The 26,011-nt window shown below is 38.5% G+C and overlaps 1 protein-coding gene across 1 annotated transcript; it reads left to right on the top strand.

Annotated features, from left to right (window-relative positions):
• The first annotated feature begins 1,187 nt into the window (after window positions 1–1,187).
• Window positions 1,188–25,269, top strand: Ac78C (adenylyl cyclase 78C). The gene is made up of 23 exons (XM_017143801.3): window positions 1,188–1,528; window positions 11,363–11,804; window positions 11,874–12,174; window positions 12,682–12,986; window positions 13,399–13,540; window positions 13,666–13,847; window positions 13,921–14,122; window positions 14,861–14,994; window positions 15,079–15,168; window positions 15,510–15,671; window positions 17,050–17,186; window positions 18,332–18,472; window positions 19,026–19,587; window positions 19,871–19,966; window positions 20,023–20,162; window positions 20,281–20,435; window positions 20,670–21,253; window positions 21,324–21,419; window positions 21,802–21,982; window positions 22,064–22,467; window positions 23,058–23,286; window positions 23,346–23,491; window positions 25,138–25,269. Exons 1-23 carry the CDS (start codon window positions 1,485–1,487, stop codon window positions 25,249–25,251), a joined length of 4,989 nt encoding a protein of 1,662 aa, XP_016999290.2. The 5' UTR covers window positions 1,188–1,484; the 3' UTR covers window positions 25,252–25,269.
• Window positions 25,270–26,011: the final 742 nt, after the last annotated feature.

Below are 26,011 nucleotides of genomic sequence, written 5' to 3' on the forward strand. Positions count from 1 at the left end.
GTGTCAATTGTGGTGCACAGGAAAAATTCGGGTTTTCAAATAGATATTTTAAAAATACATGGGCTAATTTTGGAGAATTTCTTATTTATTAAAATATATTTATTGATCATTTATGTTCCCACAAAAATCCATTGTTCACTTAAAATGCTCAGGAACACTTCAGATAGATTTGTTTAATTTTTTGACAATATATATTTTGTATAATACATTTTTTCCTGTGTGCCATAAGCAATGGAAATGGGCAGGACATAAAAAACAGCCAACAGCAGGACAAATGTGCCTGACTGCTGCTTCTGTCCTGCCTTTCATCCAGCTCCTCTCCCTCCGCATCCTGCTCCTTCTGGGCAGGGCGCACATGTTGAGGCAAAACATTTGACATTTCTAGTGTTTGCCTTATGTGGAGGAGCACCAAAAGCGGACACTCACCCTCACACTCACTCCAAAAGGCGACAGTTTAAATGGCAAAGTAAGCGCGACTAACATACACAAACCAATATGACTGAGTGCACCGATTTTACCATTCCCTGGCTTATTTTGTTTGTCAAGACTCTGGCATGGGTATTTTAGGTTTAATTTTGCCAGGAATGTGGGTCTGATTTATGTGGAAAGAGAAAAGTGAAGATTTCCTTTATTTCTTTTTAAAAGGGTACTTTCTTAGCTTCCTAGGTATTTCTTACAACTATAAAGATACCTTTATGGCCAACATTTATAATAATTTTAAATTTATTTGAGAGTTTTTTAATTATTCTGCGTAAATGTTTTTAAATTTCTTTATAATATTTGCAAGTTTCTACCATCTTACATGAGGGTATATAGCTTTCGATGCCAGTATATAGTTGCATATATGCCACTTCCTTTGTTTCCTTTGGCTTCTTTTTTATGCCACTTATTGTGCACACTTTTGCACTTGTCACCATCCCTATAAAGACGTATACATATGTGTGTGTTGCCTTATAGACCCGGTGACGTGTAGTGTTCGCCACTCTGTCGCACCCACACCCACTTGAAATCTGTCAACTGCAACTATTTATTAAATTATATACTGCCATTGTTAAACGCGAATGTCTGGTGTCTGTGTGTCTGAAGAAGAAGTGGGTGCTTTTTACTTTCCGGCGAAACTTAAAGAGCATCTTGAGTTTATTGAGAATGCTAAATGTGATTTTCCGCTTATCTGCTTACAGATTTTGCAGCGGATTCCTCGACGGATTCTTTCACCGGCAGGATGAAACACACGGTCGTCAGCAACGGACATTGCCTCCTGCCTCGATTTTCCGTTTGTATGGCGGCATTACGCAAATTGACAACAGCTTAAATCACTTTGAGGTGGCTTAAAGCCTCGACATCAGCGAAAAGAACCTCTTGTCAACCTCAAGGATTCGTAGTGCCGTTGTCGCTGCCGTTGGCAGTTAAAACTCTCACTTGACGAGAGCCGCAAAAAGAGGAGAAAATCTGCTCGATAGCAATAGACAGAATCCTCTGGCACAATGGACGTGGAGCTCGAGGAGGAGGAGGAGCGCATTTGCCTCAGGTGAGTGTTGACAGTTTGGCCAAGAGTGTGGCACAATGTTGGGGCTTTAAGGCTGTCAATGGTTTCGATACTCGATGGTGGCTCCAATTGCATACCCCTCGCCTGGTGAAAATTCGGAGGAAAATTTAAGTCATTTGAAGGATAAATAACAGTTCCTGATAAAAAAAAATACTTTAATAATTCTAAAAATATAAATAATGCTTTCAAAAATTTAATTTCTTTTTAAAAATAACTAAAACGTGATTCCAATAAATAATTGCAATAAATTATTCTCTTTATTTATTTATAACACCTAACAAAATTTATTAGAAATAATATTTTCTATTTTCTTTTTGAATAACATTGCGAATTACAGTTGAAAAGACAATATTTTAATCACTTCAATCAAAATCGAACACTTCCCTATTTTAAATTGAAACGTTTAGCTTACACAAGTTTTACTGTAGCTCGAGAGAGGCGCCAATTTCGCTCAACTTCTATTTACAATAATCAATTAAATGGGTCCCCCGACAATGTGTCGCATTGCCAGTGGAATTGTATCCGATGAAAGCCCGGGAACAAAAGGCGGCAATAGCAACAAAGCCACTGGTATTCAATGTCAATCTCATATTTCAATTATGCTTTATAAATGGCAACAGACGACGCGTCTGACAAAGATGCTGTCTTCAGTGGAAGCAAAAGCTCAATGGACTCGACTTCTCTATTCGAGGGTTCTTCACCTTTAAGTATCAGCAAATGAGTGTGTGAAAAAGCCAGGAAATTTAGTCAGCTGAAAAATGAAATTCCCTGGCCAATTGGGAACCTGGGAAATTGCACATACGCCCCGTGGCCACTGACAATTCACTCACTTTGATATAAAAAGCAAGGACCATAAAGGACTGCTCGCTCGTGACTTAATCGAGTTATGCCAGTTTAATTACATCATAGCCCAGTTTTAAATACATTTTGCAAGGAAGGGTGGAACTTCCCCAATCATTATGGGGAATAATTGCAGGCTTGGCCATAAAACGAGGCAAATAATGAAGGAATAAAATCTAAAGTCGTGCGATTAAACGGCTTTAATTGCTGTGAGTTGAGCCCTGCGCCTTAGTAACACTTAAATGGAACTGACTGGGGAAGCCCCGCAAAGTAAACATAACTTACTGGTCATAAATTTAATATTTCGTCCCGTTTTCCTGTCGAACTCGATGCGATGGTTCAACCTCAGAGAGCAGCAGCTGTAGATGTCGGGACAACTCGAAACGTCTGCTTAATGCTATGCAAATTTCTTTTTCTATGCAAATTTTCTTTTCACTCGTAGTAAACAAACGCCGGAATCGAAAGGCGGGGGAAGAAGGGAAAATTCTGTCGCAGGCGACACAACGCAGAAACTAGGTAAAAGTCAACCGAATCTGCTATAAAATGTGAATTTTAATGGCAAACAATGAGGCCGGGACAGGTTTTCAAAAGTAGAGAAAAGTGGAAAATACATAGCGCGACTTTTAATGCGGGGAAAACTTTTGCTGCAGCGACTAAAGCTAATTAGTAAGCCATAAACATAAATAGCCATGTCCTGGCAACTTTTACGAGTCTGAGAGATTTCTTTGGCCAAAGTCAAGAGTACTTGTCTTACCATGTTCTTTAGAATAGGGATTCGAGGTTTGAGTTGCCGGGTCTCCCAGCGATTTGTCAATTTTAATGGCCTTCGAATACTTGCTAACTTGATTGCTGCCTTTAAAAGTGGCCACTTACACGGCTTATTGCCTTTTTCTTTTGCCACCGAAGCTGTTCTGTCCTGATTGCTTTTGATTTTGAGTGTGTTTACCCAAATCAGAGGCAGCCGTCAAATAAAAAATGCTTTGATTCGGACCACAAAGCGGCAAAAGGACATCAAAGCCGTGGGTTTGCTAAGCGCATTTTCTGCATAATAATGCGTAACAAGGACGAGCAAGAGAAAATCTAATAATAATGGTATTTTAAAGAACCGTCAAGAAGCACCAGCTGAGGTTCTGTGCCCACAATGGGCGAATTTATTCGCAGTCCAACTCTGATTGATACCCAAACATGTTCGATATCCCTTTCTTCCTGCTGATTCTAAGTGCACTGACAAAAAAATTATATTCCTACATTATAAATCAAAAATATTGTTTGGGAATAATTTTCATAAAAAAGTTGGTTTTTAATTACAATTTAGAAATATAAGTGCAATAAGAAAAAGCAAACGAATTTATTAAAATAAACCAACTACTACTTTAATTTCACATTAATCCCTACTTGATATTATATTTTTTCTGTGTCTGGAAAAACTTGTTCTTACCCTGCCCTTTGTCCTTTTTTTATGGGTTTCTTCACTCCTTTTTTTGTTGTCCGACCCAAACTGAGCCGCTGAGTAATTTTTCTATTTTCTGCTTTGTTGCTCGCTTTCAATTGCACGCCCATGTTGACCAATGTCGACATTAACCCAAATCCAGCACACTCACATACAAACATATATACAGAGGATATATAGGTGTCTGTCTGTCTGCCCGAAGGGTCCTTTATGGGCCAGGACTCTTAGCCAAATGAAGTTGCCAAAGACATGGCCATATCCATAACACAGATGGCCGTTGGCTGATTCCCCTTGCGGTAAACTGGTGAATTGGCCACCTGCTGCGTTTGTTTTGGCCTGTTTCGCTGTCATTCTGATGGTTGCCATTTCCTGACCTGTGCCGGAAATTAATTACCAATAAAATTATGCTCATAGCTTGCTTTAATTGATTTTATGGCCCCGCTTGGGAGACAGTTATGGGGGTAATTGCAGTATCATCGATTGCTTTCTATCTTTCTATGGATTAAATGGAGCTTCTTCGAATCAAGCAATTTAATGTTGTATGTTTATTTGAATTTATTTATTCATTTTATTTTTCTTCATTTTTTCTTGGTCTGTTGGCCATTTAAATTTATTTGTTTTAAAAATGAATTTTTAATCTATTACTAATTTTAAAACTGCTCTTTTTTAAATGTCATTTAGACTTTAACCTATTTAAATACGTTTTCAAAATAATGTTGAACCTAAAACCAATAAATCCTTCAACTAATTAACCCCTCAAATAGTTCAGATTTAATATCCTCCTTAGGAATTTTATACAGGCAAGCTTCAACTAATTATGTATAAATATTTGCCGCACTTGAACCATGGGGAAAGCTGAATGATAGCCACGCCCCTTCCGGATGTATGGTCCCGCCCCCTTGGAAGGGCTTAAACGCTTAATAAATAAGCTAAGCAGCTTGCCAGACATCCCTGATATAGTTGTTGTAGCCGGTGCTGTTGTTCTGGCCATATCGATGGCTCAACCTTGGCAAGTAGTTGGTGGTGTTGTTGGTGTTTTGGTGCCACCGGGGCATGACAATAATGCATGGGAACCGCCCGTTGCGGCCCTCGGGTTAAGCATAAATATGTCAAGTGTTAATTGCTGCCACTTAACGCAGAGCACAAACTCAAACACAACCGCAGAGACACTCTTGCACTGAGAAAATATTTATAATATTTACAAAGAGTCTTAAAAGCAGTCTTAAAAATATAGAAAAAATATTCTAATAAATAAAGAATTTAAATAATAATTTACTGATTCAAATTTTTATTTTTAATCATTTTAAAAATTGTTAAATAAATAATCTGATATTTTTTCTCGGTGCGCACACATATAGAAAAGACGTGTAAATATGACTTTAATCTACTTAGCTTAGCAGCTGCCGCCTAAAACCCCCTTTTTCCGCCCACCCCCTTTTTCTGAGTCTGCAACTTGAAAGTCGCAGCACCAAAAGCAAACAAACCCACCCACTCACACACACACACACTAACACACTTGTTACACACCCAATAATGTGCTTTAACAAGTTTCTTATGGCCATAAATTCAACAAGCCAACAAAAGCTCATAAAAAGGACTGACTACTGCCCTACCCCCTCACCTTTCGTCCTTGGATTTCCCAGCCCTTTGGGCCGAAAGTGGGTGGCTGGAATGGCTGATTGGCGACTTGAAACTATCCCCACTGTTTGTCTAAATAAATAAGAGCCGGCATTGCAGACATGCCTTTGACATTTCATATCTGAACACTGGCCGTTCACAAACACACCTCAAAAACTTAGCAGAAAATTCGCAAAAATATGGGAAACACAGAATTTCAAAAAAAAAAACTAGAGAAGCAATAAGCCTTGTTTTTTTTTTACAAAATAAGCTTTGAATTTTTACGTAGCGAAATATCAGGAAATTCGAAATATGCTTATGCTGGGGACACTTTAATTAAAATGTTTGTACTTGCCCCAAGCTAAAAATGGAATTTCACTTGAATGCTAGATGACAAAATATAATAAAAATTTAAAAAATTCCAAAGGGGATGCTATCCTTATTTTTTTTTCTTTTGGCTACAAAAAAAACACATATCAAAATTAATAAAATTGATGTGTTTTGTTAAAGACAAAAAGTTCATTTATTTTTTCTTAGAAATAATAAAATTTAATACTTAAAAAAATATAAGATAAGCTGGCGTAATAAATTTAAAGGCCTTACAGATTATTGCCAGTAAAAGGCTAGATTATTTAATAACCCGGAAAAATTTCTAAAAGCCCTTTAGCAGACCATTCCCGCCAAAGATATAGCCATCAATCGTTGATTATCATTTAGGACCCCATCATAATTGTCATTATCATTCTCGCGGGCAAGTCAACCGGGCGAACTGGAGTCAATTACCATATCAGCAACATTGTTGACCAAAACTGATTTCACTTGCCGTCACTGCCGAGAGAAAGAGAGAAATGTGGAGAATATGGGAAGAGAACCCAATACCAAAAAAAAAAATGCTTGACAGTATCATATTATATCCCGGCGATGGCGATTTTTTCTCGCTCAGTTGTCAAACGCCAGTCCGATGTGAAAGACGCGAAAAAAATAGTATTTAACCAAAGCAAGCCGCTGGCGGCAGCAAATATAATAATAATAATAATAATAATAAACAGAAAACCTGTTGAGCAGTCGCACCTAACATATGTCTATATGTATACCCAGTATAGATCAACATTTGCATAGTACATATGACGACGAGTCAAAAAGCGGTGAAAAGTGCAAAGTTCCGTGGTTCAGTGATTCACTGAATAGGTTCCATATTTACATATTCGTCGAAAGTGACAACGATGGGCGAGGAGACCCTGCCCACTCCACCGCGTTCGATTTATCGATTTTGTATTTTGAATATTGTTGCGCCATTATCAACACATTTATATACGCGATAATTATATTAGAAGTTTATCTCTCGCCATCGCTGGCGATAAACTCCACTCGACTCGAATTGGTTCGGATTGGTTCAGTTGCCCGATTTTCTTCTTTGGGGATTACTCATCGAACAACTTCGGCCGGGAAAAGTAGTGCAATCGCTCTGACAATGTGTTAATCAGTGAAACGGAACATAATCCGCGGTGATCGATCGGGCATGTGATACCGTCCTCTATTGGACCAAACCTTACAGGTGCGTAAATATAAATCGAAGCATCTGCCTATATGCTAAATGCTCCACGGTTGGTTGCCTCAGTGCTAAGGTGCTAAAATCCGCATCTTTACAGCCTGAAAATTACACTTGAACTCGCGATCTCGCGATGCCAATTGATGTGAAAATTGATTGTTTTTTACGCATGGCGGAAAATTCCACCTAACGTGGGAGTTATCCAATATTTATTGAGTTTTAACTTAACCTATACCTGGGCACACAATAAATCGGAGTTTGAATTTGCCTAATAACGCATTTACTTCCCATAAGTGATAACGATTATTTTATAGGGAAAAAGAGTAGGTATCAATGAGAGAGCAGAGATTAGGGGAGAGATACTAGGTACTGATGCACATTGATTAGGCGAGTAAATATGGTAAATATAATCCACGCTGTCTGGCGCAGGCAATCCGAAAATACACCAGGTTCCTTTGGGCCGATAACACTTGACATCAATTTGATAATGACGGCCATGCAACCAATGAATGGATCGTATTAAGATAAATACAAATTATGAAATAATAATAATTAAAATAGAAGAAAAATATTACTAAAGATTGGTATATATGCATTAAATCCAGCATTTAATTTAAGTTCGAATGACCAAGAAATAAACTATACATTTCACCATATATTTTTATAGGCCATATAAAATAAGTCTATCCAAAAATGACTTTATTAACGCATGATAAAAAGCAATGTTTGTTTTCTTCATCAATATCAATGACACTTAATCGATATGTGTACGCAATGACATGGATACACTCAAAAAATTTTTTTTCCTAAATTTTAGAAAATCGCCATAAAATGAAATTTTTTCTTAATTTTAGAAAATTTTCTGAATTTTAGAAATTGTTTTCTTGAATCTAGGAAAAAAGACCATAAAAACAGAATTTTATGAAAAACCTTTCTAAAATTTAGAAAAATGATTTTTTTTCTTAAATCAATGGTGTTTTTTCCTAATTTGCTCTCCAAAAGTTTTTTTAAATTAATGGCGATTTCGCCATTAAATTAAGAAAAAATGTACTTCAGCCCTTCCTAGAATCTAGAAAGTCGCCATAAAAAATACGGTAAATTGTTCTAAATTTTAGAAATTTTTCTGAATTAAAAAAAAAAATTTTCTTGAAAACAGAAAAGTAGAATTAGAAAATCACCATAGATTTAAGAAAAACTTTTTGTATTTCTTTTATGCTTCTCACTCTTTCTTCGAAACGAAAAAGAAGAAGACAAGGGGTTAGACCGCGGCGCGTTGCGACGACAGTTTTTGGCGTATGTATGTATATGTTTATGTGTGTTTGTGCGTATGATCGAGAATTTTCTTGCGCGTAGCTGTAACTTTTATTGCGTTGTTGTTTTGGAAATGCAGTCTCTCGCGAGAGAGTTGCTTGTGTTGCGCTGCATTTTGAACCCTTGTGCTCAGTTTTGGATGAGCATTGCAAGTAATAAGTTTGTGTTGAGCCTATTTAAGAAAGTTAAAGGGCGATCCCTCTAAGAGGCAATTAATAGGTAAGCAATTTAAATAAATTTAAATATAAATTTGGTAAGTGTGTGAAAATTTATGGTAAGCAAAGGGCATACTATTGCAGGCCGCAAATACCATCCTTCTCTAATATTAATTTTTATTTTCGATTGCAGGAATAATTTTAATTTCAGGTATTGTTGATAATTTGGCAGTAAGTAAGTAAATTTTAATAATAGGTAATATATTAAATACCTACTTAATATTAATATTAATAATATTTTATCTTTTTTGTTTTCTTTTCTCTTTTTTGTTTAGGAAATATTTATAATGTCATTATACCCGTTACTCGTAGAGTAAAAGGGTATATTAGATTCGTGCAAAAGTATGTAACAGGTAGAAGGAAGCGTTTCCGACCCTATAAACTATATATATTCTTGATCGGGATCACTAGCCGAGTCGATCTAGCCATGTCCGTCTGTCCGTCTGTCCGTCTGTCTGTCTGTCTGTCTGTCTGTCCGTCTGTCCGTATGAACGCTGAGATCTCGGAAACTATAGAAGCTAGAAGATTGGCATTTTGCATGCAGATTCTAGGAGTTCCTACGCAGCGCAAGTTTGTTTTAAAAAGGTGCCACGCCCCCTCTAACGCCCACAATCGCTTATATACGATTTTAAAAATTTCAATATTTTGGAAAAGTAAAAATGCAGTTTTATTGTGTTTATCAGTACCTATCGAAATGTAGAAGAAATTTTTTAAATCGGACCATTCGTTAAAAAGTTACGGCGGATCAAAGTTTTTCTCCATCTCTTTCGCACTCCCTTTAGCTGAGTAACGGGTATCTGATAGTCGGGGCACCCGACTATAGCGTTCTCTCTTGTTTTTATCTTTTTTTGTTTTTTTTATATTTTTTGTTTTGTTTTCCTTTTTTGTTTAGGAAATATTAATAATTTTCTTTTCATCTTTTTCATTTTCTTTTCTCTTTCTTGTTTAGGAAATAAAATAGTAAAATAAATATGTATACATTTTATTAAAATAAAGAAAATTTTCTGAAAATAAAAAAAGTCCTTTCTTATTTTAAGAAAAAAAATTCTATTTTCAAGAAAAGTACTTTCTGGATTTAAGGAAATTTTTCGCAATTTTATGGCAATTTTTCTTGATTTTAGAAAAGTATTTCTGCTTTTCAGAAATTTTTTTCTAAATTTTAGAAAATTCCTTTCTAAAAAATACGGTAAATCGCCATCGACTGAAATTCATGGCGAATTTCTTGATTTAATGGCGATTTCGGGCTGTTTTTTTTTTGAGTGTATCCTCCATGGGCATCCCAACGTGGCTTAGTTGACCCCTCGACTTATTGGTATTTCCTTTTTTTGCCAAGTTCCTTTGGCTAGATTTAAATTTACTTTCCCTGAAAAGTGTGCTACGTTTGCAGGGGAATGCGTGTGTGTATGTGCGCGTGCCTTCACGTGTGTTTGTGCAGTCGTGTGTGTGAGTGTTTCACTGCTAATTTGAATAATGACAACGACATCAACGCGCCATTTTCCATTTTCCACTGTTGTCGTGCTGCCTTGAGTTCCCATTTTGCGTTTCCGCTGCGGCATCGGGAATTTAACATCAAATAAGCTGACATAAGGCATAGGGTATATATATATATCCGGTCTGTTATCAGCGGAAAACAAAAACAACAACTCAATAAACCCAGAATTATTCAGAAGCTCTTATAATCTTCGAAATTTAAAGGCTCTTACTGACAAATTCTCGCAAAATAAATTACAGAAATCAAAGAATTATTCAAATGCCACAAATCGTGTAATTTAATTTGACCGATTTCGATTTTCGCTTTAATGGCATTGCAATAAATAATAATCAAATAAACAGGACTCCAGCCTGAAATTTAGGCACATAAATTACAATTTCATTGAAAGCTTTTCCCAATGAAAGTAACTTGTGTCATAATTAAAGAGAATTCTAAGCTGGACTCCAAAATAATTTAAAACCTCATTCTTCTTGATAATAAGATATAATTATTAAAATCGCACAATGTAAGGTAATTAAATGTACACGGTTTTCATATAAATACAATAAAAATCAATTTTGTCTTTCGCAAGAAACAATAACACAATAAATAGCAATTAATTCAGTCACTCATAGGAAGCTCCCGTGGGTTTTACAAAGACATTTAATGCTATTGTTAGTTCAATAGAATTTTGTGCAAAGACGCATTGAACGGGACTAAAGGACCACCCACAGAGACTCAAATTAATTTTAATTTCAACTTTATATTCATCTTATGAAAAAAGGGAATTTTGGTATGGAATGCTCTAATCAATTCAATATATATTAACAAGTAAAGAAACAAAAAATACAATCTTTAATGAAATTAAAGGTTTTTCATGGCACATGTTCTTGTACTCTTCAGTTCTTGCAATTAATTTACACTCCTCAACATTTTAAATTTCAATTTTCGCCACCAAATGTTTACCTTCATTAGGCGGCATTCGAACTTCAAAGTGAAGATTGTAATTCAAAGCTCGGTGATTTAAGAACCATGGGCGGATTCAATGTGTTGTCGATATGGGGGATAAATTACCTCCACCCGGTAAAAAGTACAAGGAAATGTGACATTCAAAAATTATGCAACTACGAATTTGTTTTGAAATCCTTCCACAACCAATTTCTGGATCCATCACTGTGAAAAACAAAGTTCAAAATAAATAATAGTATTTTTATTCAACTTTTAAAATCGTATGTTTCAAATGCAATACATATTCATATATATCCCCGGGATTCCGGAGATTTGGAAGTTTTTCAAATGCCAAGATAACTGAGACCTTACTTTGTAAATAATTTGTGTGTAACCTTCTCCTTTCTTTCTCTAGAACCGCGGAGGAGGGGCAGTTGGCCAACATGGATGACGACAAGCTGGTTTCCGACGAGGTGCACATGCGGCAGTTGAGTGCGACGCCCTCGTCGGCGTTTTCGTTGCACCAGCGTCGACAGAGCAACAGTGTGACCCACTCCGCACCCCCCGAACTCACGCAGGGGGTGGGTGAAACGAAAGAGGAGGCGCCACCAGGGGAGCAAAAGGCGGATGCCGATCCCGATGAGAGGGTGGTCCTTCGGCGGGCAGTGGACAAGGGCGCCATCGCCTTGGCGCAAATCGACGACCTGAAACTGGAGGGGGATGATGACGATGAGGATGAGGTTGATGGTCTGGGTCTAAGTAATCCCGCAGCGCAGACTACGGATGATGAGCAGATTACGGTCAAAGGAACAGGAACAGAAACAACAGCCGCAGCAGCAGCAGTGGCATCCTCCGAGGTAAGTTTATATGTGAGTGCCCTCCCACGCACTTAGGACTAATTAAAGCCAAGCTAAAACCAAAAACAGCAGGATGCAGCCACAACGATAGCCACTCCGGACATGTCGAAAATACCCCGACTGCCCGGCGACGGCGCCCAAATGGAGGACACTGGCGACCAGCCGCCATCGGAATCGCTGCGTGCCTCCACCACATCAATTTTGTCCAATTTGCGCAAGAAACAGCAGGGCGGCCCCCTGCGTGCGGGAGGGGGCGTGGCCAAGCAGACGCCGCTGCGGGTGCAGTCCGTCCGGATTGTGGAGGCCAAGCGGGCCTACGGACCCAAGCGCCGCACCGAGAGCTGCAGCATCTTTGGCAACAGCAATTTCGGTAAGCGGGGATTCCGGGAAATCCCGGATATGGAATCGAGTTCTGACCCAAAATCCGCCTATCGTGAAGAGGATATAAAGGATATTAAGTCACTAAGATTTCCTTATTAAAAGACTAATATATTTTGCTTCCCTATTTAAACTCTTTTTTCGGTTATCATAGAAAAGGGTTCAGAAATGACCTTTAAAATAAGTCACCATGAATAAAAAAATGTAATTAGTTTAGTAATATCAGTTGTGTGTTTCATCCTATAAGAGTTTCTATACGAATACGGCAGTCTTAAAAACTAAAAATGGTACAAAATCAAGAATTTTACACAAAATAGAGCTTGGGAAGAGTGAAAAGAAAAGCCTATTATTAAAATTAAAATCAATTTTTTTTAAATTTTTTTTTCAACTTTAAATGTGGGCAAATGTCCCGAGCGACAATATTGAAGTGCCCATATATATTTTATAATTATATTATAATTTTAATTATAATTTATATATTTTTTAATATCCCTTAAAGAACACGATCTGGAATCGGGTAACTCGCTAGCCAGCATCGCAGGCCAACCGCAACGGCCCTTAAACAACGAGATGTATTCCGCTTTCAAGAGTGGCAACGTGGTCAAAGGAATCCTTTGTCCTTCGCTGACCAACTCCTTCAAGCAGAGTTCTCTGGAGCGATCCTACCTGACTTACACGCATCGCCAACGCCAGAAATCCCTGATCATTGTGAACGTGGTGGATTTTGTCCTTAAGATTGTTCTGGCTTTCGTCTGGATGATGAGACGGAGTGAACTGGGTCCCATTGAAAACGAAGGTGGAACGGTGAGTGGAAGGGTTCCTTGACTTAAATAAATAACTATAATTAACTGTTATCAAAATCATTAAAATAGAAATTTTAATAATTATACCTAGGATATATTACAAAAATGATTTAATGGTACTCACAAAATATGAATGAATTATTTTCGGGATTATTTATTGTTTGTTTATTTTTAATAAATAATAATTAGAATTACTATATAATTAATTAAATATAATACAATATTATTACTTTAATCAGTCACTTTAAAAAATACAAAATAATTGCGTGGAGATTTAAGAGTATTTAGCATAATTTGATATTAGACGTGGGACGATAATGTTAATATAATTTTGTTGTAGCAAGTTAATATATTGCTAAATATTTATTGAATGTTGGCTGGATATTTATTTGATTTTCTTGATTTCCTTGCAGAGCATGGCGACGGCCATCACTTGGTCGGTTTGCTGTGGGATCGCCAACATGGCCATCTGCTTTCTGGGCTACTGGCGCTGCTTCGCCAACAACTATTTGCACTGGGCCGCGGTCTGCACTTGGGTGCTCTTCAACATCCAGGGTGAGTGTGTGGGAGTCGTAAATCATGCGTCACCTGCACGGACCGTCAAAATGGCTAATCCTTTTGGGTCGCCTGCGGGATGAGTCGTAAATGTTTCCGATTTTCCATCTTCCATTCCGGCACAGGATTCGTGGGCCAGGGCGTGGGATTCGCGGATCGGGAGTACCTGGTGTGGTACATACTGTTCGTCATCTTTGTGCCCTATGCCATGCTGCCGCTGCCCCTCAAATGGTGCGTTGTGGGCGGAACCATCACGGCCAGCTGTCACCTGGCCGTAATTACCATCATCAAACTGCAGCACCCCGATGTAATTGGCCTGCCACCGAAATCGTTTTGTGACTTTTGCCTAAAATTGTTTTGCAATTCTCCTACACCCGCAGGCCACCTTCAATGCCGAGTGCGTTCTGTTCCAGATCTTTGCCAACTTCATTCTCTATACGGCCATCAACGTGGCTGGTATGTACACAAAGTATCTCACGGATCGTGGACAACGTCTAGCATTCATCGAAACCCACAAGGCCATGGAGCACAAGAAGGAGTCCGAGAAGGAGCTTCAGCGCACCCAGAAATTATTGGATTCAAGTGAGTGAAAAATATGGTGAATTCGTATATAATCAGGTATTTGAATTTTAGTTGTTTGTTTTTATAAGAGTCTCTTTATTTTAACGTTTCGGTATTCTTTCCTTACCATTTTGTAAAATTTATATATTCGGAATAGAACATTTTCCAATACAGAAATTACCACAAAATAACTTAAACAGACCTCAATCATAAATTCTATTTATTTCTTCTTAAAACTAATTTTTACATCATTTTAAAATTTTTTAAAATATTCTTCTGGGTACAAGTGCTGATGTAATTATTTGTTAAAAGAACAACATTTATTTACACATTAAAAATATTTTATAATTTAACTAAAAATACACATTTTATTTAGCTTATTTTGCAACCAATCTTATATTACGGCCTGTTGCATACCATAACTTATTGCTCTTAGCAGCGACTGCTTGATATTAGCGGAATTCCTTTCAAGACTTTATTGCTGTTTACCTAAGTAGAAACTACAAATGCGCAAATGCGCTGTTTAATAAGTTGTTGGCCCTGTTGAGGGACTTCTAAGTGGCATTTGGCATTTCTCTATAAAGAATAAAGAGCAGGTAGAAGAAACCTCCGCCGTTCCCGGTAATTTCGCGTTGCCTGACAACTGCTGGCAGTCGGAGGTTCCTTTTAACGGGTCCTCGAGCGAATATATATTGCCTTTGGCTCGTGTTCAAGTCGTCGACTAACCCCACTCCGCGGAATTCTGCTCCCTTTTCGCAGTTCTGCCCAATATCGTGAACAATCAAATCCGCAGCGAAATGTACAAGGGCACGGATCCCACGGTGGAGACGCAGTTCAACAAATTGTACGTTTATCCCATGGACAATGTGAGCATTCTGTTCGCCGACATTAAGGTAGGTGTTGGTTGAACAAGAAAGTCTGAGAGGTTTATAGTGTGAATTCGGACACCTTTTGCTTTTCCCTTCGCCAACCTCCAGGGCTTCACCGAGTTGGCCAGCAAAACTTCGGCCCAGCAGCTGGTGAAAATCTTAAATGACCTGTTTGCCCGGTTCGATCGCATTGCAGAGGTAAGTGGTTAAGAAAACAAAAAATTATACTTGAACTACACAGAAATAGTGGAGAAACGGAATATAAATTTATTAATCAGAAATCATATTTATTTATTAAATCATGTATAAATCATAAAAATTATTTAAATTTGAAACCAATTTAGTTATGATTTTTATTCATTTTCTTATTGTAACAACTGTAAATTCGAAAAAAATTTTATTGGAAAGAATTCGATTGTTACAATTACATTACATGACTTAAAGTCGCCCAACCGAATAGTTTTCTGTGTGTTGCGAATGCTTTATTAAGCAATTTTCCCACCGATTTTCACCGCTTTTCCTCCTTTCCGCCCCTCAAGGACAACCACTGTCTGCGTGTAAAGCTGCTGGGCGATTGTTACTACTGTGTGTCGCAATTCGAGAGCGACAACTGGAAGACGCGACCGGATCACGCGGTGTGCAGCGTGGAAACTGGCCTGCACATGATAAAGGCCATTAAGGATGTGCGCCTGCACACGCACGTAAGTGGAATCGACTCCAATCGAATCGAGGCAAACACCATGAAGTGTGTCCCTTAAACATTTATTTAAATTTTGTGAAATATAACCTTGCCAAGTGAAGAAGGGGAAACGGCATTTAAAACGTAGCATATTTGCGAGGGCAGGGTTTGAAACATTTTTTATCCGAAATCATTTTGAACTACATTTAACTAAAACTTAAAAATATAAATATTATAAAAGAATAAAATACTACCAAATACCAAATGTTCTATAGCTATAGCTATTAGTGGATTTGAACTCTTTCATTTTCTTAAATTTACTTAAGACTTAATAATGGTAAACTCTTTCCAATAAGCTGCATTTAAAGTAAACCGACTGACATCTGTTGAGGTCGTCTGGACTTTTTCTGTTTGTGCGGCACATTTGAAATATTTAATACCCATTTTGCAGTTTTCAGCTGTTTGGCATTCTTTTATTTGTGAGGAGGTTTTCGTTTATTTTTTATTGCACAATCCAGTGCCCCATTTTTTGACCCAGGACAGTGGCTCTAGAATATATAGTACATATAGGAGAATGAGCAGGAGCTGTAGAGCAGAGGCAGTGGACGTGTTGACAATTCATTTGTATGCAAATCTCAACAGAGCAAAAGGCAACGACAACAGTCGGCCGAAAAGCAGCAGCGAGAGTTAAATTTTCATACGACAAAGTGCCACTGGAATTTAATTGATTTTTTTCGTGGAAATGCGGGGAAGGAAAGCTTGGGGCATGCCGCAGAAAAACGGGGGAATCCCATATTCGTTTGCGGGGATTTATGCCGCCTGCAGTCGCATAATTGGGCTGGCGACTTAATTGCTGCGCCAGTTTGACGATTGACTGGGTAGAGTGAGTTCTGCCAACCGACTGACAGCTCAGAAAAAAATTTGAGGAAGTGGTAGAGTTCAAGATCTCGAATGGAAAATATTAAGATTCTATACCTACCAAAATTAAAACATATATTGACCACCACCGATTTCATAAGGACATTACATTTATATTACAATATAAAATCCAAAATACTATATCATATAATATTTTAGATTTGAGAAATAATTTAAGAAGTGATAGCTATAGTCAGTCAAATTAGTTAGATGCATTTGTAATTGCCACATTATTTTAATATTAAATGAGTTTATAAACTTTTTATTTTAATAAATAATCAGGGAACTTTATATTTGTATTTTGATATCAATATATTTAATGGTTTTAAAGTCTAAATATTCCTATTGCAACTTGTAGTCCAAACACTCAGGACATTTTTTATTCTGAGTGTACTTCGTATATGGAGGAAACTTTCAACCGGCTTAGTTAGAAATTCCGCTGTGCGTTGCATATTTTAAGAAGTGCGCTTTGCAAATTGCAGGTGGACCTCAACATGCGAATCGGCATCCACAGCGGTTCGGTGATGTGCGGCGTTCTGGGCAACAAGAAATGGCATTTTGACGTCTGGTCCAATGATGTTATCATTGCAAATCACATGGAATCCGGCGGTATTCCCGGGTAAGTAATCCAGTCACGTATAGTTCCATATACACGGTTCAGCGTGTGAGTGCAATCGTAATGAGTTGACAAATTCAGGTGCGCCCAGGGGGTGGGGAATGTGCTGAAATCCTGCCAGCAGGATAATTTCCCTAATAAAGCGGCTCATTACTCATTAGAAACGGAATTGCATTCATAAATGATTCTGTTAATAACCGAGCCAGTGATTCAAAGGTCAAAGCATCTTAATTAAGTTGCATAGTCAGCAGCCACAACTTTTACTTATTAATTCAGTATGATAGTTTGGCGTCTACACTTAAAATAGTTGAGTAGTGCTTTTCGACTTGAAATATATTAATGAAAAATAATATTTGTATTTGCCTGTAAAATAATCAATATTTAATTTAATAATATTTCTTCGCAATTTAGTTAGTTTCCTTAGTTTCTTTTTTTTAATAATATTTTAAGAAAATATTTCTTTAAGGTTTAGTTTTTTGAAACTTTTCTGACTTTAGTTTTTGAGTGTAGCATACCTGCTTACTCTTAAATTAAATTGTAAAACTAACCGTAAGTCGAATAACTTTGACTTTGGTGGCAAATCTTGGCCTGGCCACAGTCTTAATTGGCCAATTTGCGGGTCCTGTGGCTCAGGTCCTGCTCTTTATTTTGCTCCTGCTCCTGTGCAGCTCACAACAATTGCTCGGCAATTTTGCAAGCTTGGCGTGTTTAGACACAAGAAACCAAATAATAGAAAGAAACAGCCCAGCAGCGGCAGCAGTGGGAAATGGAGAAAATCCGAGCGACCGCAGAACCCGAAACAAAATGAAAAGCCCCAGAAATGAAAAGCTCAATTTAATGCAAAATGCTTTGATGTGATGGTGGCCTGGGCGGCAACCAGAAACCAGCAACCGATGGAGCTGGAGCATTATAGAGCTGTGAGGAATCCAGTGGAGACCCAATTATGAAGGGCCCACCGCCCACAAGAAAACACAAAGAGATGGGCGGGAAAAATGGGAAAGGAAATGAAATGGTCGGTGGTTCGTTCTGGGCAAATCACCACGCACATTCATAGAAAACGTATGCAAATATTTGAATTTAATTTTCGCCAACTACAATTCCGAACTCAAGTTGCTAATACTCTCACCTTGGATTCGTTTCTTCCGCAGAAGAGTCCACATTTCGGAGGCGACGCTCAAGTGCCTGAACGATGCCTACGAGGTGGAACCCGGAAATGGCGGCAGTCGGGACAATCACCTCAAAATGCTGAACGTTAAGACCTTCCTCATCAAGCGTACTGAGCCATTGAGGTAAGTGAAAAGTACACTTGGTGAAAAATGTTATGACATTTGGCTGGTAATGTTGTGATGGGAATAACAAGATTTTAAAATTAATATTATTAAAATTATTGCGAAAATAAAATGTAAAAATAATCATATTTCACAACACATTTGTTTTGTAATCTATAAACTTTTTATATATTTTATAACGATTAAAGAACTTTTTAACACTAAGTGTAGTAGAGAATTTATTACCCAAAATTGGTATAAAAAATATACTATAACCATTTAAAATTTATTTAACTGTTATTTTAATATAAGACCTTCTTAAAAAATTTCTTTCATTTTCTGCAAAAATATACTATAACCATTTAAAATTTATTTAATTGTTATTTTAATATAACACCTTCTTAAAAAATGTCTTTTATTTTCTGCAACGGTTTTTAAATATAAAATAATTATTTACATTTTAATTTAAATAAAAAGCATTCTTAAATAAATTTCTTTAATTTTCTTCGAGTGTATTTAAATATAATACCGAATATTGTAAACCCTTTGCTTATTTTTCCTGCCTCGCCCACAGACCGAAACGTCGTTTTGGCACGCGCAGCAGCGCCCATTTGGCGGGCAGCGTGGCCACTGCCACCGCCCCATCCGCCACGCCCACCGCTGCCCTGCCCAAATCAATCTCGGCCAGCGGAAGCGGCAGCATCGGTGGGGTCACCACGACGGGCGGCGATGGAGCCAGCATGGATGGGAGGAGTCTGGAGTACGCTGCGACCATCAGTGTACCCGCCCAGCAGCCGGCGCAACTTCTTCAGCAGCAGCAGAAGAAGAACATATCGCTGAACTCGCTGCCCAATGTGGTGGAGGGCGTGGCCATGGACAATCGAAGGATGAGGAACGGCTGTGGTGGAATGGGTGGAGCAATGGGTGGCGCTGGAGGAGCTGGAGGAACAGGTCCTTCGGGAATGTCCACCGTGTCGTCGCCCACGGCCATGATGTCGACACCGCTGGAGGTGCAGCTGCGACCCAGGAACGGGGCAACCAGCATACAAAATCTGGCGGAGGCCATCGACGGCAAGGGACTGATCATCGAGGACGAGTCCACCACCGATTGGATACCGGAGATTCCATTCAAGAACGTAAGAACATTTCAATTTTGAACCACTAAAAACCGATAAATTAAATAGGAATACCAAAAACATTATTTTATTGTCTAAAAAGAAATTAAAAAGGAAAAAATAAAATTTATTCACATTTATTTATTTTAAAACTTTAAGTATTAATAAAATAATTTTTTCTTGTCCTTTAAATTTAATAGAATTGATTTAAATGAATAATATATTTTAAATATCCTTATATTGTGTGGATTTGTTCAATGTATCATTAAATTTTACCCTTTGTTGTTTTGATTTGCCTTCGCAGCTCAACAGCCCCGAAGAAGGACTCAATCGTGCGGACTCCATCCTAGTTGACACCAAGGAGGATCATCGAGTGTCGGTGGCCGTTCTGGACGAGGAGGTAAGTGACTCCTATCCTTCGAATCTCCTTTTATAATTTCTGCCAATCGCAAACAGATCGACGAGTTCATCGAGCAGAATATCCAAATCAATTCGAATAAGGAAATCCGACGCGAGTACCTAAATCCCTGGACGCTGAAGTTCAAGGATAAGAGTCAGGAGCAGAAGTTCTGCCAGCTGCGGGAGGATATGTTCCGGTATGTTCCGGCGTATGCAATGCCTGCTAATGGAAAGCAAACAAAGGGCAGGACTCTCTTAATTAATGAACTGTTGCTAATTGATTTTCGCCCGCCTCTGCCTCCATCTCCCATTCAGATCCAATATGCTGTGTGTGTTTGTCATCTGGATATTTATGGTGCTGTGTCAGGTCATCATCATTCCGCGGTGCACGCGTCTCATTATTTGTCTCTCGGTGGGCACCATAGTTCTCACATTCTGCTGCGTTCTAGTTATGGCCGAGGAGTTCCCAGGTGAGCATGGGGGTAAATGGATTAATGGAGATATATGTTTCGGTTTAGGAATGTAGCTGAATTATGGGTATTTGCAGCATAAATTTTTTCAGTTTGAAAATTTTAAAGGTGCTCAAAAGTATGCTACAAAATATTTTTAAACAGATATAGCATGTTTTACTTTTTACAGCATACTTTTGAGCACCTTTTTAGGTTGGTTACCTTAATTTTAAATCTTTTAAAATTATTTTATAGGACTTCCCCGCTTCCTGAAGACGAACTCTGCCAAATTGGTGCATCAGCGGCAGCGGCGCACTCTCTTCATTTGCGGCGTCATCGTGTCCATGTGCATGCTTAGTGCCATCGGACTGGTCCTGTGTCCTTCGTCCACCTACATTGGCACCGTGGACGAGCACTCGCGTTACCAGCGGATGATCTCGCCCTATAGCAATAGCTCCAGCGCCGAGAACGTGTATCTGAATGTGTCCATTTACATACAAAGATATCCAGATCCGGATAGCACACCGATTAGCTCGATTGACCTAAGGAATGCAGTGGTTGCAGAGGGGCAGTGCGCCCATCCGGAGTACTTGGTGTTCACCTGGGTGCTCTGCCTCGTCTCCTTGGCCACCGCCCTGAAGCTCTACTACCTAGTCAAGGCCCTCATGGCCCTGGGAATGGTGGCATTCTATACCGCCCTGATCCTGTTCAAGTTCAGCACGGGCGAAAGCTTCAGTTTGGTCCAGCTATCCACACTGGGCGTTCCCCTTGGAGTCCAAATGCTGATACTTTTGATATCGTTCCTGGTGATGGTCTGCTACCATGCGAGACTTGTGGAGGTAAGCTTTATTTAAGGGGTGTTCCCTGACCTCTATGCTCCTTTCTCATTACTCATCCGCATTCCCCCAGGTAACCTCCCGTTTGGACTTCATATGGAAGGAACAGGCCGAGCGTGAACTGACCAACATGAAATCCAATCGTGCGCTTAATGACACATTAATTAAGGTAAGAGATTTGGCCTGAAGTACAGAGAGAGAAATGTGGATAATAAAACGAAGAAAATTAATGATTTAAGATCAGAGATCATTTACCAAAAGTTAACTCGATAAGGATATATTCCTGCTGTTGAAATGGATAAAATAAATTATAATGACCACCTTGTATGTGTCACTACTATTATTTTGACCGCTGCTGTATGTCGATGACTTGTCATTCAATCGATTATTACTCCGTTTAAAAAAATCCTAAAATTGTTTAGAGTTTGGGGTTCCAACGAAAAAGATTAACACTTGTCAAATGTTTGAGCTTCTTTTCGGGCTTTCTTTTGTTTTAGTGTACCTTCCCTTTTGCCTCCCTTTTGGTCATTAATTAAACCGTTTGATTGCAGAACATCCTGCCGGACCATGTGGCTACCTATTACCTATCCGACGAGCACACGGACGAGCTCTACTCCAAGATGCACAATCAGTGCGGCGTGATGTTCGCCTCGATTCCCAATTTCCAGGACTTTTACTCCGAGGACATCGACAATGGCAAGGCCTGCATTCGCATCCTGAACGAGATTATCTGTGAGTTGATTGATTAAGCCCTATTCCATCGATTTCATCTAATCAAATGATGCCACACGCGAATCACACGAATCAAATCAGGTGACTTTGATGAATTGCTGGAGGAGCCGCGTTTCGCGTCGGTGGAGAAAATCAAGACAGTGGGTGCCACCTACATGGCGGCGGCGGGCCTGAATCACGAGCATCTCCGACTGCGCGGCGAGACCTCTGAGGACAGTGTCTGTGACCTGGTGGAGTTCGCCTTTGCCATGAAGCAGAAGCTGGAGGAGATCAACGGCGATGCGTTCAACAACTTCCAGCTGCGCGTGGGCATCTGCAGTGGTCCCCTGGTGAGCGGAGTGATTGGGGCCAGGAAGCCCGTCTACGACATCTGGGGCAATACGGTCAATGTGGCCTCGCGCATGGACTCCACGGGCGAGAACTGGCGGGTTCAGGTGCCGGAGAATACGGCCGAGTTGCTCTGCTCCCGCGGCTACACTTGTGTGGTAAGTTTGCTTTCTATACTGATACACTGATAAAAAAAATGGAATAGTAAAAATTAAAAAACTGCAAATTTAACTAAAAGATTCGTAGTAAATATTCAAAATACAAAAAATATTTAATTGCATATTCTTGGGCTTCCTACCCAGCGCAATATTATTTTAGCCGAGCGCCACGCCCCCTCTAATGCCCACAATTTTGTTGTGTATACTTACACCTATCGAAATGTAGAAGACATTTTTCAAATCGGACCATACATTAAAAAGTTATACGCAATGAAAAAATTGTATATATGCATCTCCCTTGCACTCCCTTTAGCCGAGTGACGGTATTAGATAGTCAGGACACCAACCCGACTATAGCGTTTTCTCTTGTTTTCTTTAAATATTTGAAGTGATTTAAAAAAAGTATTTTATATTTAAATCAACGTTTAAATATATAAAATAGCATTCATTGTTACATTTTATATTTTCATATTTAAAATTAATAAAAACATCAAAATCATGGTGAAAAATAATGAAATATAAAATAAAAATCAGTGTACCCTAATTATATTTCCCTTACCCATGGTTTTATTGTATTTTTAACCCCCCAGAAACGTGGTGAAATCGCTGTGAAGGGCAAGGGCATGATGACCACCTTCTATGTACATCCCAAGGGCATTACGGAGAGCCAGCTGATCTCGCCGGTTCGCATGCCAGCCGGGATTCCCCTGGCCCAAACGCCGAACCTCCAGCGCCAGACATCGCATCATGGTTCCTTCAGTGCCGTCGTTTTCGGAATGCTGCAGGCCAGCAAACGCAGCACAGCCATCGCCGGAACACGTGAGTTTCAGTGAGGTTTGCTTTTTTCGTATCAAGAGCTTACTTATCGTTTTTTTTAGCCACGGGTACCCCTTCGCCGCAAATTCGTCGAGGACATCGGGGCAGCACATTTAGCTCGGTTCGGTTATCCCAGAAGTCGACCACAGTCAATCCAGTGCGCCGAAATACAACCCGTGTTCGGGGACGTTCCTATCGCCAGAAAAAGGTATTGAAGATTAAAAAATTTAATTACGAAATACAAATATAAAATTACAATCTCACCCTTTGAAGTAATTAAAAAACAATTTTTTACATGTTTCCTTTTTCGATAATAGTCAAAATATCTTAAGAAATCTAAAGATTTTAACAAATATACCGGAAGTGGTTGGTGCAAGGTCGAGAGTGTTTTGGAATGTTGATACTCTGCTATCGCGTCCACTCCCCCTCTCCTCCCCCTCTCGTGCCCCTCTCCTCCCACTCCACCTCCCCATCCCCTCCCACTTCCCCTCCCACTCTCCCTCTCACTTGACCAGCCTCTTTCGTTTTGAAGGTTATATATATTGTTATCGTGAAACACACGCACACTTACTCACTTATTTAAATATTAATTTTATTTGTTTAAACGGAAATTGTTATCTCAAAACTCTAGTTTTGTATTGGAAATAAGTATTTATCGCAAACTTTCTGAGACTTTTTCGATTCGCGATCGAGTATAAATGTGAGATGTAGAGTACTAGAGTAATTCAGAAAGCAGAAATCAGACTCAGAGTAAAGAGCCGCTTGCACTGTTTGAAGAACCCTATATCATCACCGTCAGCATGGAGAACTTCAAAGACCAATGGAACGAAATTGGTGCCGACTCAATCCCACCGATAAAGATTGTTAAAGCTCTACCCTTCAGCACTCCGATCCTGATTCAAAACGCCGAAGTTAAGTATACACGCTTCGGTCCAAAAATTATGTTAACTTGCAAGGATTTTGGGGTATTTCTGCCAGAAAGGTTTAGTTCGCTGCCTGCGAAACCTGTGGAGCTTATGGAGCATGTAACTAATTTTAGCAACATTTATATTACACTGTAATCTAAATGTTGCTAAAATTAGTTGGTCGCATCACAATATCGTATTTCACTAGCGATAGGATTGTTACTAGACCCAGGATTGTTATTGTTATGTGAAACACCAGCCATTTTTTGATTTTAAGTTTTAAGAAACTTTATTGATATTTACTTTTATTTCTCTTCTTCTGTTCTATAAAAACTTAACGTATAGTTAGTCCATCAGTTTTCTGATGATGACTTTGTAGTTCCCAGTCGCCAAATGCTCCACAGCTTTCGCAGGCAGCGAACTAAACCTTTCTGGTAGAAATACCACAAAATTCTCACAAGTTAACATAATTTTTGGACCGAAGCGTGTTAACTTCGGCATTTTGGATCAGGATCCGAGTGCTTAACGGTAGAGCTTTAACACTCTTTATCAGTGGGAGTGAAACGGCACCAAGTTCATTCCATTGGTCTTTGAAGTTCTCGGCGATGGTGATGTAGGGTTCTTCAAACAGTGCAAGCGACTTCTTACTCTGACTTTGATTTCTGTTTTCTGAATTACTCTAGTACTCTACATTATACTAGATCGCGAAACGAAAAAGTCTCAAAAAGTTTGCGATAAATATTTATTTCCAAGACAAAATTAAAATTTGTAATAAGAATTTCCGTTTAACAAATAAAATTAATATTTAAATAAGTGAGTAAATGTGCGTGTGTTTCACGATAACAATATATATAACCTTTAAAATATATTTAATGAAAAATTACTAAATACTTCTCTTTATTTCTTTCAATTATTACATGAATCTATTTTACCTATATTCGCCTTTCAGAGTTCCTCAAACAATTCGATCGTCACACAAGCCAGCTCCAGCTACATGCCATCGTTTCGACGGATCGATCAGATCGAGACGACGATATCGAAGAGCCACAACGATGCGTTATAGCCGACTACGCGCACTCACTGGGTCTAAATCGATCTCAAGCGGATGAAGTGTCTGATGAATTTATTTTTGGAACGATTTTATTCAAGACGAAAAATGATTGACTATAAAGTTATGTCAGTTAAGAATAACTAAAGGAGATATCGGCACTGAAGCTACTTAGTAGAATTTTTAAATCACAGTTCTTGAACAAGTAGATCAAATAAATGTAATACTTGCATTATCTCAGCACAATTCTAGTCGTTAAACCTAAGAATTGCCGTTTATATGTGTGTATTTGTAAGAAATTTGGATCTTCCCTTAAAGCCCAACCGAACGAAATGCCAATGAACCTACTAACTTTGTTCAATTCTACCAAAATATGTATAGGGTAATTTTCTAGTATTAGTAGTCAATTTAAAAATCCAATAATCATATAGAAAATCAAATATTCGTTGTACAAATCTTTTTTCCTTCTATATGTAAATAGGGTAAGAATATTTAAGAGTAAAATATTTTACGAGTTGTGTAAAGAGACGGACATGTGTTACCTAAATACAAAATTGATAACGGAAAGTAAAAGGTGTACAATTATAATAGCCGACAAAGTTTAAGCACATAAATTGTAATTACAAAACAAGTTTAAAATAAATGTGATAAATAAAACTTAGCAAAGTCTTAATAATTAGGATTTATGGACCATTTTTTTAAAATGCTAAAAGTGTTTACATTTTGTATTACAAAGTGAACAACAACATACTGGCTAATCAATTCCATTCAAATT

This window comes from Drosophila takahashii, chromosome 3L, assembly GCF_030179915.1.
Source record: "Drosophila takahashii strain IR98-3 E-12201 chromosome 3L, DtakHiC1v2, whole genome shotgun sequence".
Taxonomy (NCBI): Eukaryota; Metazoa; Arthropoda; class Insecta; order Diptera; family Drosophilidae; genus Drosophila; species Drosophila takahashii.